This window comes from Rattus norvegicus, chromosome 1, assembly GCF_021556685.1.
Source record: "Rattus norvegicus strain SHRSP/BbbUtx chromosome 1, alternate assembly SHRSP_T2T, whole genome shotgun sequence".
NCBI lineage: Eukaryota > Metazoa > Chordata > Mammalia > Rodentia > Muridae > Rattus > Rattus norvegicus.
Window position 1 is genome coordinate 190,868,461 of NC_141534.1, and position 16,540 is coordinate 190,885,000.

At 43.4% G+C, this 16,540-nt stretch overlaps 1 protein-coding gene and 1 pseudogene across 2 annotated transcripts in view; both read left to right on the plus strand.

The window, feature by feature from the left end:
- Window positions 1–16,540, plus strand: part of Lcmt1 (leucine carboxyl methyltransferase 1) — a 56,276-nt gene that overhangs the window by 27,693 nt on the left and 12,043 nt on the right. For both annotated transcript variants that reach the window (XM_087571586.1, NM_199405.3), the window contains exons 6-7: window positions 6,537–6,639; window positions 13,824–13,944. In XM_087571586.1, the coding sequence (XP_087427712.1) occupies window positions 6,537–6,639; window positions 13,824–13,944 (224 nt within the window). The remainder of the gene's footprint in view (window positions 1–6,536; window positions 6,640–13,823; window positions 13,945–16,540) is intronic.
- Window positions 1,004–1,360, plus strand: LOC147996961 (ARL14 effector protein-like pseudogene; annotated as a pseudogene).

The following is a 16,540-nucleotide window of genomic DNA, read 5'->3' on the forward strand; positions in this document are numbered from 1 at the left end:
CCCTTTGCTCTGTAACAAACCACTGCAAACCATGTGGCCCAAACATCTGCCATCTGTTTAGCTCACAGTGAGACTTGTCTCTTCAGTTGTGTTCATTTGGGTAGAACGTCTAAGCTGGGCTCTTATCTTTGCCAAAGGCTTTCTGGGTGTCCCCAGGCCTTGAGTACATTAGGTCAGGCTGACCCTGTCTGTTTAAAATTACAGTGCCTTGAAGGTCTCAGCAACTCCACAGTACTGTAGGCCAAAAGACATCTCCCACGCTTCAGTTTACTAGTTAGTTGGATTCAAACTTCTTAAGTATATGTGTTGAAACAATGTATTAGTCATTTGAAGGCAATAGACAAGTTGGATAAGCAATATCTAGTTATTTAGACATTTAGACATGCTATGTGCCAAGGCTGCTTTAAAGTTTGAATCCTTCTACCTTAGCCTCCCAAATACTAGGATTCCAGATGCACACCAGTGCTCTATGTGTGGCTATTTCGATCTTTAACTGCTGTTACTAGTGAAGCCTGGTGTACCTTTTGGGTACTTAACAACTTCACCTTGGAATCAGACTGAGGACCACCTATGTCTACATCAACATTCACAGTGTTTGCTTTTTATGTACAGCATATGAGAGCTTAACTTCCCAAGGGGGATGGTAACATTGGAGGAATTCAAAGAGTTCAAAGAGATGTACTGTTGAGACTGTGTTTTGCTTATGTTTGTCTGATGTTAAGTATCCATTTCCTGGGGAAATTCAAAACATTCTATTTAATTCCTGTAAATTTGCTATGCTACCCAGGGTACCTCAGTGCACATTTGGGAACCTCAAGGTCATCAGTTTAACATCTGTAATACTAAATATAATCATTTGAGATGAGCATTGTCTATATTTTATGGTTTAAAGAAATGTAGGTACCATAACTGCTCTGTCCTTATGCCCAAGAAAAGCTAGTTCTGGAGTTCGTCCTCTCAGGTTTGCAAGGCTGGCTGGTAACTTGCAGCACCAGACAGAACGGCAGCTAAAGTGCTTGGCATTTCAGAACCCTGGACCTCGGGTGGCAGATTTGACCCCAAAACAAGGCAGCAGAGAAAGACAGCGCAGATGTCGAAGATGAAGGAATATTTTTCTGTGAAGTACGAGGTGATGACGTACAACAGAAACGGCAGGCTGCTCTGTAACCATGTGGACCTGTGTGACTGCCTGCAGAAGAATGCCTGCCTGGGATGTTTCCACCTGTGTCCCAAGTGCAACTCCAACAAGTGTGGGCCGGAGCGCCGGGTCTGTGATGCCATCGTCACCGAGTCTGGAGATGATCAGCACCCCGCCACTTAGTGTTCCTGACTAGGAGATATGGAGAGAGAGAGAGAGAGAGAGAGAGAGAGAGAGAGAGAGAGAGAGAGTGTGTGTGTGTGTGTGTGTGTGTGTGTGTGTGTGTGTGTGTGTGTGTGAGAGAGAGAGAGATGTGTGAGTGTATGTGTGCTTATTTGTTTTGAGACAGGATCTATCTATTCTGTAGGTCAGGCTGGCCTTGAACTTATGACAGTCCTCTTGCCTTAGCTCCCCAAGTTGTATTAATTTAGGTATATTATGCCAGGCTTGGCTTCTGTTTCTTATACATACATACATACATACATACATACATACATACATACATACATACATACATTTACTTTTAAGTCAAATGATTTTCTCTTGGATAAGTGTTAGTGTTTGGGCAAACTATTCTCTCAAGCTACAGATGGATGTAGAATGGACGATAATTGTGTAGACCCTCTCAGGTTCCACAGTTCATGACCAAAGACTGCAAGAGTGGACGATCAGTCTCCCTCATTAGCAGCACTCCCAACTCTGCCTTGAGGTCACCTCTCCCTTCTCAGGGTGTCTGGTTAAGATTTGCAGAGCTCTGCATCTGAAAGCTGTTACCTAGAACATACAACCAAATGTATGTCTTTTTTAGAATGTCACATATTACTAAGAAAAGCAAACCTGTGCCTTTGTACTATATGTCTTTATTATTTTTTATTGTTTATAATTTGATGTTAAACTTAAATTTTGTAATGACAATATTTTTATTACCAGACACTTATATTTTACTAAATCTTAGTTGACTAAATTGAGAAGCAAACTCGAATATGCTAAAAGTAAGTGATTAACACATTTCCTTACAAGATCAGTATTTTAGGTTGTTTTTTTTTTTTTAAAGGAAGTTAGCCTTAAATGATACTCAGTGGCTTACATGTTTACTAGTTGGATGTGTGTATGAGCAGCTGACTGAAAGCACGATGTGGTTGTCTCTGTTCTGATATACTATAGCAGGTGTCTGGAAAGTTGAATTTGGCCTTCTATGAACAAATTTATTTCTCTCTCTCTCTCTCTCTCTCTCTCTCTCTGTGTGTGTGTGTGTGTGTGTGTGTGTGTGTGTGTGTGTGTGTTCATGTACATCAGTGCAGGTGCCTGCAGAGGCCAGAGATGTTGACTTCTTTGGAGCTTGAGTTACTGGCTTTTATGAACCACTTGAAATCAGTGCTGGGAACCAAACCCAGGTCCTTTGGAAGAGCAGTGTGTGCTCTAAATGTCTGAACCATCTCTCCAACACCAAACATTAATTTTCCCCATCTTAAGTCAGAGTTTCTCTTATGTTCATTGACTGGTAGATTCTCAAATCCTCAGTCACTAACTTTAGATGTGTACTGTGAGTCAATTTACATTTGAAACAAATTCCCAGATGATGCTGAAGTCACAGGCCTGGGGGCCATGTATGAAAAGCACTTCTCTACGTTACATTAGATTTGTAATGAAAGGGAGTGTCTAAATACTGGGACTTAGTGACTTGGTACTGTGTTAAACCACTCAAAATCTTGTTTTAAATAAATGTGAAGTGTTGAGAAAGAAAAGAAAAAGAAAGAAAGAGAGAGAGAGAGAGAGAGAGAGAGAGAGAGAGAAAGAAAAGAAGGAAAAGAGAAAAGAAAAAAGAAAGGAAGAAAGGAATGTAGTCATGTGGCTATGTTACTTGCCCAGAGCTCCAGGGCTGACAGTGGCTAAGTTGAAATGTGACCATGTACTGTAAATTCAATTCAAAGAAGGTTTTGCTTTTGAGTTTTAGTTTGTGATCTGTATAGATCACAATGTGCTGTGACTCCTCAATCGTAGAATATGTAGGACCACTTAAAGATTATTTGTTTTGTTGTGGTGGGTCTTGCCATGTTGTTCAGGTTGGTGTCAAATTCCAGGGTTCAAGAAATCCTTTTACCTCAGCCTCCTGAGTAGCTGGGGATATGTGTTATTTAAGGACTTTTAACAACTTACTACTTAGTAGTAGTAGGGTTCTTGTGCCTCTCTTTATGTCAGGGTCTCTTTGTGTTCATTATTGATGGTTAGGATCTAATGCTGCTCATCATGGGAGACTTACACAGCACATCCCTCAGTCATAACAAGCAAATACGTCTTTAGATATTGCTCCAAGCTCTCTACTCGTGAAGTTGCTCTGGTTGAGAGCCACTTCTTATACTGAAGAATGGCTAAGCTTATGTAATGAGGATTTTCATAATTGTCTCTCATTTTGACCATATATAAGCCAGTTCTTAGTTGTTCCTGCATAGGAGCTGTATTTTTAAAGCTTCTCCTTTGTCAGTTCTCTTAGCAACAAGTCCTCTAAAAGAGTGCTGGCTACAGAAGTGCGTGTAGTAACACACAGGTATCATTTTAACCGTTCCACCCTCTGATGATAGAATCTCATGAAGCCCAGGCTGGCCCAAACTTACTATGTAACCAAGGCTACCCTTCAGTTCTCAGACCTCTTGCCTCTACATTCAAGTGCTAGGATTTCAGGATTGCACCCTGCTACCCAATGTACAGGATTTAAATCCATGGTGATTGGCTTTCCAAACCTGGATATGTCCATTATTTCAGAAAGCCTTCTATAAACATTGCACAAAATACTTCAAACCTTCCTCCACATTCCCTTACCAGAAAACCTAGAAGGAGAGGAGGGATGTGTCTCCTTCCTGTGGTTATGGGAAGTCCTTCCATCACCTCTGGGGAGGCTCCAGTATACACAGCTTCTGCTCAATCGGTGGGCTCTGGCCAGTGCTGGATTTCATGAAAGTGTCTCTTTTCTTAGAATAGTAAAACTTCCTTGGGATTAACTCTGCCCTTGTCCCCCACAGGTCCATTGTATTCTCTGAGGACAGTGGACCTCCTATATCTAAACAACAGCTTTGACTTAGGGACAACTGTATGTGGTGCTAGTGTGTGCTGTTCCAGTCCTTAGATTCTGTCACTTCAAAGACTCGAGGTCATGTTGTCCAGGGCTTCCTGCCTGTTGTGTGGAATGCCCCCTCGACACAGGCTTGGCCTGAGAGCCTCAGATCTGCTGTCCTTGTGCACTGTTTGCTGTTTGATACTGGGCCTAGTTAGATAAGTCTCTCCCAAACCACTTGGTTGCCCCTTGCCACCACTATATTATTTCCATTATATTAGAGAACTAATTGCATGCCTCAAAATTCTGTTGTGTGCCTTTTAGGTTTTCGTTAGAAATGGAAAAGCTCATTAAAGACTTGCTTACTATCAATGTGTTATTTTTAAGAAGGTACACAAGCACGTGGGAAGTGTTTGTTTCTGTTATAGGCCAGACAAGTATTTCTGTTTTTGTTATATTATTCTCTTGATACAGTGTTGTGGTACCCTGGGGCTGACTCTGGGTTCCGCTTGTCCTTTATTGCTTTCCTGATATCTAAGGGACTCCCGGAAGGTGTTTATCTTTTTCAGTGTATTTGCGTCGACTGATGAAGATGATAAGGGGCCTGCTTCCATGCTTTGGTGCTTTAGTCCTGGGGATTGAATACAGGGTTTTATACATGCAAGGTGGGCACTGTGCCACTCTCTGCCCCTGCTGATAAGGAGTCTAGAGCCAGAACTTGAATCAGTAGCAGTGGTTCAGGATGACTTGTCACCTTGTTACATTTTCTGTACCACTGAGGAAATAGTAAATAAGGCCTGCAGTAGAAAGATACCTGATTTGAGCACAGTGATAGACACCTGTCTTCCCAGCACTCAAGGAGTGGGAGAGTCGCTGTGACTGCAAGGCCAGTCTGAGTTAAACAGCAAGGCCCTGTTAAAACAAACAAACAAACAAACAAAGCCTAGTCATTGAATACTTGACAATTTATAAGGCCACACTGAGGTATCATGACTACACCGATGACTACGAAATCTTACCTCGGGCACACCTGAAAACTCATGTTCTTACTCATTTTGAAAATGTATTGCTTCGTAATTCTTTTAAACTGACTGGTGACTGACAGGTACTTCATCAGTGTATGTACGAGGATGTTCATTGCAGTGTCTCAGATGGAGAAAATTTGGCAATACTGTGTATGTCCAATAGTATGGGATTGACCAAATACAAGGTGTTTTTGATGGTGATCCCATATATTCAGCAGTGGAAGATTGTATTTTCCCTTTTAATGGCATGCTAGAAAATCAATATAGAAAATGGTTCCGTGAGCTGGACATAGTGGTGCAGGTATGTAGTCCCAACTGGACAAGCTGAGGTTGGAGGAATCAGTCTGAGCAACGCAGTAAGTCCTCATCTTGAGAAAACAAATCAAAATAAAGAGAATGATGTCTTCGATGCTGTTATTAGGTAGGAAACACAATTTGGAAAACAGGTACTTAGTGGTCCTATTTTCTTAAATACCTGTGTGTGTGAGAGAAGTGTTTTACTTGAGCTTAAGCATAAAATAAAAAAAACTACAATGTTCACTGATAACCTTTAGAAGATATGACTTGGGCTAATTTTCACTGTCCTGTCATATGATTTATGTGTGTGTGTTCAATATGTGTTTGTATGTGCATGTACCCATAAGGAAACCATAAGAGGAGTCGAGTCCTCTTCTGTCGCTCTCCTCTCCACCTCATTGCAGAGATACAGGGACTTTCACTTACCCTAGATTTTTCTGTGTTTTCTTCTTCTTCTTCTTCTTCTTCTTCTTCTTCTTCTTCTTCTTCTTCTTCTTCTTCTTCTTCTTCTTCTTCTTCTTCTTCTTCTTCTTCTTCTTCTTCTTCTTCTTCTTCTTCTTTATCATCATCATCATCATCATCATCATCATGTTTGGTTTTTTGAGATAGGGTTTCTCTTTGTAGCCCTAGCTGTCCTGGAACTGGCTATGCTGACCAGATTGACCTTGAATTCACAGAGAGCCACCTGACTGCCTCCCCAAGTGTTAAGATTAAAGGTGTGCACCATCGTACCTGGATTAAAGTTACTTTAATTTTGAAAAAGCCATATCTAGGTTGGAGAGATGGCTCTGAGTTAAGAGCACTTGCTGTTCTTCCAGAGGACCTAGGTTTGATTCCCAACATCCACATGGAGCCTCACAACCATCTGCGTACTATGCGGCCATACATACAGGCAAAACATTCATACGCATAAAATGATTAAAAATGTAAAATAAAATAACCTTCAAAAAAGAAAAGGCCTTGTCCATTAAAAGAATGATATCATTGGCTTGCATTGAAATAAGCGTTTTATTTTTTGCATTTGCAGATAGTCACATGCTGGATTCAAAAAGATATGCCATCATTGGAGCAGATCTCCGAGACCTTTCTGAGCTGGAAGAGAAACTAAAGAAATGTAACATGAATACACAGTGAGATTTTTTTTTAACCCCTTATGTGTTTGTGGTTTCCTGCGAATTATGAGAGCCAGTTAGTACAGCTTGCTACTTGCTTTCTGTCTTTATGCTGTATTGTGCCATTGCTACTTTTTGTAGTTTCCTGAGAGTTCTAAGCAGTCTTTTCCTTAAGTGTGCTTTTCACCCGTGATTCCTTTTTAAAATGCTTGCCCTAATATAATAAAGTGTGTGAGAGCCTATAGCAACAATGTGCAAAGAAAGAGCTGGTGTCTAAAATACATAGAGACCAACACTCATGAAAGTGGCCAAAGATAGGTAGATAGTGACAGGACATCAGGATGTACAACGTGTGCCCATCACATGGGGCTGTCAGACCATTGTAGTCATCATACAAAGTTCTGGTATTCTCTGACCAAAGTGGCAAGAATATGTAAATCTGACTGTGTATGAAGTTGGTGAGGATGTGGGTGGTAGGGAGTAGGCTGCAGTGACTCACCAAGTAGGAGTGGGCTGGCTACAAGCCATGGTGGGAATAGTGGGAAATAGCTAGCAGAATTGTAATCTGTGATACAAAAGTCCCACTTTGGGTGTATTTTCCAGAGAAGTTACTTCACGCTAAAAGGTGGGTGTTGATTGCAGCCAGCAGAGTAGCAGGAAATTGGAAAGGCTCCCTGGAAGGAAACTGGATGAATAAACCATGAAGTACATGACTCAACTCCACATGGAGAACTCAAAATCTATCCACGAAGTAAAAATCAAGTTGCAGAATAACACTCGAACTACGTAAAGCCACATCTCTGGACCAGAAGTGCACACTTAGATTGCAGAAGTGGCTTATGGGTGAAAAGAAGGGTCCTCTATGCCAAGTTTCTGAGATCGCCCTTTGTAGAGAAGAGATGAGGGGTGTGTGGCCTTGGAACCAAGTCAAAGTCAGACTGCATATATAAAGATAACATTGGGTAGTCACCATCTGAAGTTAGTACCCAGGAGCACATTTAAAGGGATGATGTGGTGAAGGGAATGTTGCTTAAAGAATAAATAAGGCAGAGCATCCATTGCAGGTTAAAGAAATGAGCAGTGGGGGACATAAGTAGGAGGAGGGTAGGAATGGATGTGAAATACGAGTGAGCTCTGGGAGGTGGACGGAGAGAACAGGGAGCACCAAGTCTCCATGGCTTCCCTACTTATCTGTGCCAATGTGGGAGCTAGTATCTTTGCATATTGGAGCTCTTCTTGACATAGTCAGCCTACACCACTCAGCAACACTGTTAGCCTCAGTAGGACTTGGAGGTCCACGTGTCCCATGCAAGAGATGGCTCTGATGGCCTAGTACCATCCTGGAGTCTTTGTCTGTCTTTGTCTCACTGAGTATTCAGAGAGCACCATTGGTTCCTAGGCCATGACGCCCTTAGGAGGAGGTGGAACCTTTAGGAAGGGAACTTGATAGGTATCTTAGTTAGGGTTTTACTGCAGTGAACAGACACCATGACCAAGGCAAGTCTAATAAATAACAACATTTAATTAGGGCTGGCTTTCAGGTTCAGAGGTTCAGTCCATTATCATCAAGGCAGGAATATGGCAGCATCCAGGCAGGCATCATACAGGAGGAGCTGAGAGTTCTACATCTTCATTTGAAGGCTGTTAGCAGAATACTGACTTCTAGACAGCCAGGATGAGGGTCGTAAAGCCCATGCCCATAGTGACACACCTCTAAATAGTGCCACGCCCTGGGCCAAGCATATTCAAACCGTAACAGTAGGGATTACACTGGGCATAAGTTCTGAAGGAGCCACAGCCAGTCCCTTTCTCTGTCCCTGGTTATGAAGTATACCCTATTCTACCATTTGTTCCTGGCCATCTGGAATCTGGGCATGAATTCAAAGCAACAGGGCCAACCAATCTTGAATAGGAACCTTGAATAATGTGTGCTGAAGTTACCTTTCCTCTTTATGAGCTGGCTCTCAGGTGTGTTACAGGGGAGAGAGAACTGAGTCGGGGAAGTCTGAGGGCAAGCCTGGGTTTTCCACTCCACAGATCTCAGATTATAGCATGTAGCTTATTCTTCTTTTGACTGAATATAACATACTGATATTCAAGGACACTGGTTTCCTTAGGCTTATGAGAGTCACCAAGGGTTGGAATCAGATGCTCCTAGGTTACTGTGGCACCCTCATCATCAGGAGTCTTAGACTCTTATCCTGAGCATAGTGCCAACCTTTTAATGAACTAGTTATTTGACAGTGGTCCTTTAAAATATTTTTTAAATTTATTTGGCCCTTAGTTCTTTTCTGCATTCTGATATGGTGTAAATACTGTATCTCCAGATAGTTTTAAAGACTTGATGATGAAATGCATGTGAGGGTGGGGGAACAGGAGGAGCGTGTACTGGTCACTTTTGGAGTAAGTCATACTTCAGTCTGACTTCGGCCCTAGGGACCTGCAGCTTCTGCAGTGATGTGACAGAACAGGGAAGACCCAGTTATAAGTGAGCTGTTGATGGGGAAATTGGCCTCACTTTTGGAACCCCATACCAAAAGGTGAAAAGCAGTTGTTACAAGTATGAGAACTGTGTCTGATTTCCCGGGTGGCTCCCTTATCTTTTCAGTGCTTTCTTTTACATTATATTTTGAAAAGTAGTGATCCCAAACTGGTAATTCCAGTACTTAGGAGGCCAAGGCAGATAAGTCACTATGGGTTCAAGGGCAGCTGGGGTTACATAGCCCTTAGTGAGATCTTGTCTTGAAAAAAAAAATCAATTGTTAATCCTGTTTTTAATGTTAATGAGTATCCTTAATAGTAGTTTTAGGGGGCTGCAGAGATGGCTCAGCGGTTAAGAGCACTAGCTGCTCTTCCAGAGGTCCTGAGTTCAATTCCCAGCAACCACATGGTGGCTCATAACCGTCTGTAATGGAATCTGAAGAGAGCGATAGTGTCCTCATACACATAAAATAAATAAATACATCTTTAAAAATAGAGTTTTAAGTAGCTAGGCGGTGGTGGTGCGTGGCTTTAACCCCAGCACTGGGAAGGCAGAGGCAGGCAGATCTCTTGAGTTTGAGGCCAGCCTGGCTACAGAATGAGTTCCAGGGAAGCCAAGGGTTATGTAGAGAGACTGTGTTTAGAACCCCAACTATCACCACCAATAGTTTTAAGTGGTCTTTGTTTTATATTTCATTTTTTTCATGATACAAGGCTTCATCATGTAATCCTAGACACTCTAGTGCTAAGATTATGGATGTGTGCCACTGCATTTGGTTCTAACCATTTGTAACTTAAATTTCAAATAACTCCAATGTATTTCTTAGTTCATTTCCTTACGCTGTGGTTATATACTACAACACAAGTAAACCAACGCAAGGGAGCACGTGTTTGCTTCATCTCAGTTCAAAGTATAGTCTGTTATGTCAGGAAGTCAGGACGGCAGGATCTGGACGCAGCTGCCCGCACCACATCCACAGTCAGGAAGCGGAGCAGTGGGTCCATGTTGCTCTCAGCTCCCTGCCGCCACTTACGCAGCCCTAATCCCAAGCCACAGAATGGCTCTTCCCACCTTAGCTCAGTCAAGATAATTTCCTACAGGCATTCTCAGATGCCTGTCTTCCTGCTGATGCTAGATTCTGACAAGCTGACAGCACTAACAGCACAACTTAAAACCACAAAACTTCCCTGTGATGCCTTTCCTGAGGCTTCCCTTCTGTCACAGCTTAAATGACAGTGGTTGCCTTTGCAACATGAGACTTTGCCACCATGCCTTGCAGTCTGGGTTTAACCCTCAGGAGCCCGTATGGTGGGAGAGGAGAGCTGACTCCCACAGCTTGTCCTCTGACCTCCTTACACATACGCATAAATAAATACAATTAGAGGTTTCTTTAAAGCTTGGGGCTGTTTTTCTTTGGTCATTAACTTATTAAATGAGATATGGTAATATCACTTTTTCTCACTTTCATAATCTATTATGTGAGTTTTTTGTTTGTTCGTCTTATTTTATTTTGTGACATGGTCTTTATGTACTCCAGGCTGGCCTTGAATTTACTGTGCAGAGGGAAGGTGACCATGAACTTCTGATCTTCCTTTCTCTACCTCCCCAGTGCTGAGATTCATACCATGTCCAGTGTGAGCATTGCAGGAGTGCCAGCCTAGTCTGAGCTCTGTCCCCGATCCATATAAGGATCAAGGCTTTAGACTTAGATTATATTGTCAAATTGGAAAAAAGTGGGTTTGCTTTCTGTTATTCATCATGCTTGCAGTACGGACTTACTTCTGTCTCCTGGATTCGGTGTTTTCCCTTCTGTACTGTGATTCAGCTGCACTGAGCTTAAGGTGTGTGGTGGAGCTGGGGATATGGCTCAGTGGTATGCGCTCTTTCAGTGCACATCTATGGACCAGTGTGCTGGGGAGGAAACAGGTACATCCTGGTTTCTCACTGGCCAGCCAGCCAAAATGATGAGTTTCTGCTTCTGTGAGAAGCAGTAAGGTCAGAGTGGGAGAGGAAGACATTTGATCCACGTACATGTGCACACACACAGGTACACACCCTGCACATAGGTGGCTGGCCAGCATGCTAATGAGCAATAGGTGTGTGTCTTAGTTAAGTGGAGGTATTGATCGTTTCACCGTTTAAAAGGTTAAAATGGAATGCAGGTGAACACGGGGATGGTTGGTGCTGTCAGGCCAGTGCTAGGCTGTTGTGAATGCCATACTTCTCTCACTGATGGCAGCTATGAGCAGAGGTGCCATGTGCAACTATACACATAGGGGTTCTGGTCGCAGGGTGCACGAGGATATGATTTGAACAGTTTATTTCACGTCTTTATTTCTACAGTTTCTCTTTTGAGTACTGGAATAATATCAGAACCCAACAAGCCATGTTCCAAGTTCATGTCAGTGATAACTGACTTAAAAATCTAAGAAATGGGACTGGAGATATATGTAGCTCAAAGATAGAGCACCTGCCTACGTGTGTATGCAGGGTTCGGGTTTTAATTCTCAGTACTGAACAAAGTGTGAGAAATGGCCAGTGTGTGGTGTTGTATGTCTGCGGTGTCAGCCTTACGCTGGAGACTCAGGAGTTGATCGCCAGCCTGGTCTTCACAGTGAGGCTGTCTCAAAAAACAAACAGAAGAATCTGAGCTGCAGTTACATTTCTATAATTTTAGTTGTTGCTTATGGTTCTTAGTGGAGGAACTACAAATAACTTCTAATTTCGGTGTATAGAAATCATTTCAGTTTTTGTAGTAATATATTTGAAAGATACATAATGTTTTTTTATCAGTTTCTTTTTTTTTTTTTTTTTACCATTTCATTACATGTAGTTTATTTGTTCTATGATCTAAACATAAAGACAAAAGAAAGCCACTTGGGGTTGGGGATTTAGCTCAGTGGTAGAGCGCTTGCCTAGCAGGCACAAGGCCCTGGGTTTGGTCCTCAGCTCAAAAAAAAAAAAAAGAAAAGAAAAAGAAAGCCACTTAATTTGAGAGAAATAACCAGTCAGGAGAATCTTGTTCTTTAAGGTGAAGGGAGGAAATGAGGATCTGGCAAAGGAGTCTGAGAAGGAATGTAAATGAACTTAGAAAAGACAAGTGGAGATGTTCTAGTAACACAGGGAGTATGAGGACGCCCAAAAGCAGCCACTCGTACCACCCTGCTAAGGCATAGGGTGCATTGTGGAGGAGTGGCTGGGAAGATGGGTAAAGGGCTAGGCTAGGAAATGCAATCCCTGCCAGACCTGACCTACCACTGTGGCCATTAGTTCACATCACTGGTCCACTTCTATCCACTGCACAGGACTAGGAAGGAGGAGGGGCTCATAGAGCCCTGCTCTTTACCCTGAACTACTGGTTACTGGTAGATTTTGGAAGAGGAGTGATCCTTGTTTACAGTTGTGGCCCTGTTGCTGAGCACATGATTCCAACAGAGAGCTCCAAACCCATGCTCACACAGGTGGCCCTTGTCAATCTTAGTAGACATAAAGTGACATGAATGTGAGAGAGATTTGTTGGAAGTAGGAGAGGGGAGGGATGACAGTGGGTAAGGGGGCCCAGTGTGCCAGGCAAACATGTGGAATTGTACAAAATATAAGAAGAGTTATGCCGTCTGGATAACTGTATAGCAATGTATTGTTTTTACTGCTTTAAAATGTATTATTACTTTGGGTAGATCGATGCATACTAATAATAGAATTTCTTGAAGAATATAACCATTTGTAATGACATTGTCTTCAGCTTTTTTTTTTTTTTTTAATTTATATGAGTACACCGTCGCTGTCTTCAGACAAACCAGAAGAGGGCATCAGATCCCATTACAGGTGGTTGTGAGCCACCATGTGGTTGCTGGGAATTGAACTCAGGATCTCTGGAAGAAGAGTCAGTGCTCTTAAGCACTGAGCCATCTCTCCAGCCCTGTCTTCAGCTTTTTAAATTAATTATTTTTTTTATTTGGTTCTGGGAATGGACCTAGGGCCTCATAAATGCTACGCAAGCTCTGAACCACTGAATTAAACTCTTAAGTCTTCTTTTTCCATCTCTTTATGGCAGACCTTCACTTAATAAAGATTAGATTCTATTAAAGGAATATTAGTAATTTCTACATATCTCAGCTCAGTGGTTTGAAACAGTTCACATGTTGCTAAGGATTCTGTGAGTTGTAGTGGGGCTGGGCTTAAATGGGTGGTTCTTTCTCGAGGCCAAGTATGTTGATAGCCCCAGGGGCCCACTTGAGTGACCAGCAGATGGGCCAGCTGGCAGCTATCAGCAAAGACACTTCGTTTTCTTCCCATCACCTGGCTATCTGGAGTTCATTTTCTGTCAGGATTCCACTGTAGGAACAGGTCATGCTCAGTGCGTGTGTGATCTCCACACTATCTGTTTGCTGGTCTACACAGCCCCGGTTCCAGGGTAGGAGAATAATCTCCTGCAGTGGGAGAGCCTACAGGGTTCTGTTGCCCCTGGACAGTAGGCACACAGCAGCAGCAGGCCTGTCTCCCTTTCTAGTCTGCCCCATGCACTGAACTCATTTTCTTAAGATAGACAGACGCCAGCTCCTTGCTCTCCTTTCTGTAGTTGTGTCTCTGGACATTTGTACTAGACATCAGTCAAGCCGAGTGCTAACTCTGGATTTCTTGGCTATGGAGCAGCAGTGCTGTGATGTTTGCCTAACTCGGTGTCGTGACCTGATGACCCGTCTCTCTCTCTCTCTCTCAGGTTGCCCACACTCCTGATAACCGAATGTGTGCTGGTGTACATGACTCCGGAGCAGTCAGCCAACCTCCTAAAGTGGGCAGCCCGCAGTTTTGAGACGGCCATGTTCATAAATTATGAACAGGTAAGAGTTTCCCGAGAGGCAGATTTCACATGGGCTTCCAGAACCTTTGCCTCAGTCCTTGTTCAGTTCCTTCTGTGTATAGCCATATGTGTCTGCTTCATTCTGTTCTAGCAACCCTTTTCTCCTGCTTTCTCGACTTCCCCCCAGCTCTTAGCAGAGATTTTGGACCCTGATTCTTGGGGAAAGTTTTCAAATTATCATATATTATCAACAGACTTGTAGACATGGATTGAAGTAATTTTGACCATATTAGAAGGAAGAGCGGGTTGGGGATTTAGCTCAGTGGTAGAGCGCTTGCCTAGCAAGCGCAAGGCCCTGGGTTTGATCCCCAGCTCTGGGGGGAAAAAAAAAAAGAAGGAAGAGCAAGCTCAAAGGCCCTTAAAGGCAGGAATGTGAACAGATGACATTGACTGTGTGATGTGAGGAAGATGGGGACTGAGGAGCCTGGGACTGTCAGGTGGTTTAGAGGGTCTGACCTGAGGGGGATGGAGAGGCTACTTGTGAATAAACTGAGGGGCCTGGAGTGGCCACTCATTAGGTCCAGCCAGGAGTTTAATGTGAGCATTTGACCTAGAGTTGCAAGGGCCCTAGTTTTGTAAGAGAAGTGTGATATACAAGATTGTAAATATAAAATGCTCTATTCCTTCAATGACTAATCGCTGATATCGGTCCAGTGGCTGCAGAAAAGGCTCTTTTGGAGCTTTGAAAGGATCCAGCTTGAGTCTCAGGCCTGTGTGATGAGGACAAGTTGCATACACTCTCTGTGCCTCTGCTTCCTTGCCTGAAAATAGTGAAAGCTCTGCTTCCCAGTGTAAGGTATACAAGAGTTCCTGTGTGCATTTACACCTGGGCCTACCCCACTCCTCACCCCCTGGTTAAGTGAGTGTGTGCTGTTCAGATTCTCCTGAGCGCTGGTTGTTTGCTGTGGGGGAGACACAGGAGGTTAGACATTCATATACACCATGTGGAGGCCTCTGTTGCTCTCTGCCTCATTCCCTTGAGGTGGTTCTCACGGAACCTGGCACCTGCAGCTCTTTGGCTCGGCTGACTGGCGAGCACAGCCCCAGTGACCCTCCTGTCCCCAGCCCCCAGTACTGGGTTATAGTCATGTGTAGCCACACTGGCTTTTGACAGGAGTGCTGAGCATTGAACTCAGGTACTCGTGTTTATGCAGCGAGCTCTCCCCCATGGAGCTACCTCTCTAGCCAGAGTTCTTTGCTGGTTAGCACTTACCTTGTAGAAATCCACAAGATGCTCCAGAATGCTGGCTAGCTGTTTTCATCATTTATTTACTTAGTGTACCCCGGCTAGCTGGGAGCTTGCTGTGTAGACCAGGCTGGCTCATAGCTGGGTAATCATTCTGCTCCCAAGTGTTGGGCTACCAGATATGTACCACAATAGCTACCTTTGTAAAAAACTTCTCTCTTTTTAATGGGATCTCACTGTGTAGCCCTACCTCATTCACTTCACCGTTTTCTTTTCACTTCATCGTATGTAAGAGCAGTGAGGAGACTTGGCCATATGGTATAATCGTGGACAGGTCCGGGCTAGACTAGGCTTCACTACCTCCTTTCCCTCTCCAGTCTGGGTTCAGGTTCTGGACTCATTGGTTTTCGGTTCCCATCTACAGCTGCAAACATCTGTCTAGGAGCATTGGCCATGGAAACCAGCCCCTCAGCTTCTCTTAATATGACCGCATCCTGGGCACTGTCTGCTTTTTCAGTGTACATGTATAGAGACCGACTGTCACATGTCCTGCTTTGTTTATTGGCCTTGCCTCTACTCTGTCTAGAGCATTATCTAGCATAAATGCTAGATAACCTGGGAGACGCCAGGTTGGTTCTGACTCAAGGCTTTTCACTCAGGAGCACTCGTGGGACTGGGCTAGATTCTAGAGCACTGCCCGCAGCTGTCTGTCACCTGCTTCAGCTCCCACCACTCTCACTTTGTCAGTAGAAATTTAACTTGAATCAACAGTGTAGACTAGTTGTCTGTGTGTTTTTCCCAGTTAATTGTTTACAGTGACAAAGTCATGTTGGTAATTGCTGATGACAGTGCACACTGCTTTCCACGTACTCTGTGCTGGGCACTACTGTATAAGCTTTCCATGCATTTGCTTATTTCGTTATCATAGAAGTCCATAAGGCCGTTGGTGTTAGTACTCCCCTGATAGAGTTCAGCTGTCCAATGTTCTCAGGGTCACAGCTATTGTCAAGCCAGGATTCAAACCATCATCAGTAAAAGGAAGAATGCCCTCTAAGACACCTTCTGTCCTGACGCACATGAACAAGGATAGCATTGCTGCCAGTCTGGCTCAGGGTGGGTCCTGTTGGTAAAGTGATTTCTTTTTGTTTCCTTGTGTGTGAACAAGGACTGGTATGCATACTATGACAACGTACAGTGACATCATGTCTTCCAACATTTGTGCATATACATAAGTTAGTTGTATCTGACAGAGGACTGATGTGTATGCTATGACTGTGCACAGTAACACCATGTCTTCTGGCTCTCTGGAGGCTGAGACAGGAAAAATAAGTTTAAGGCCCATTCACAAGAGACAGTCTCAGAAGTATAAGACTGGTTATAAGAAGACAAA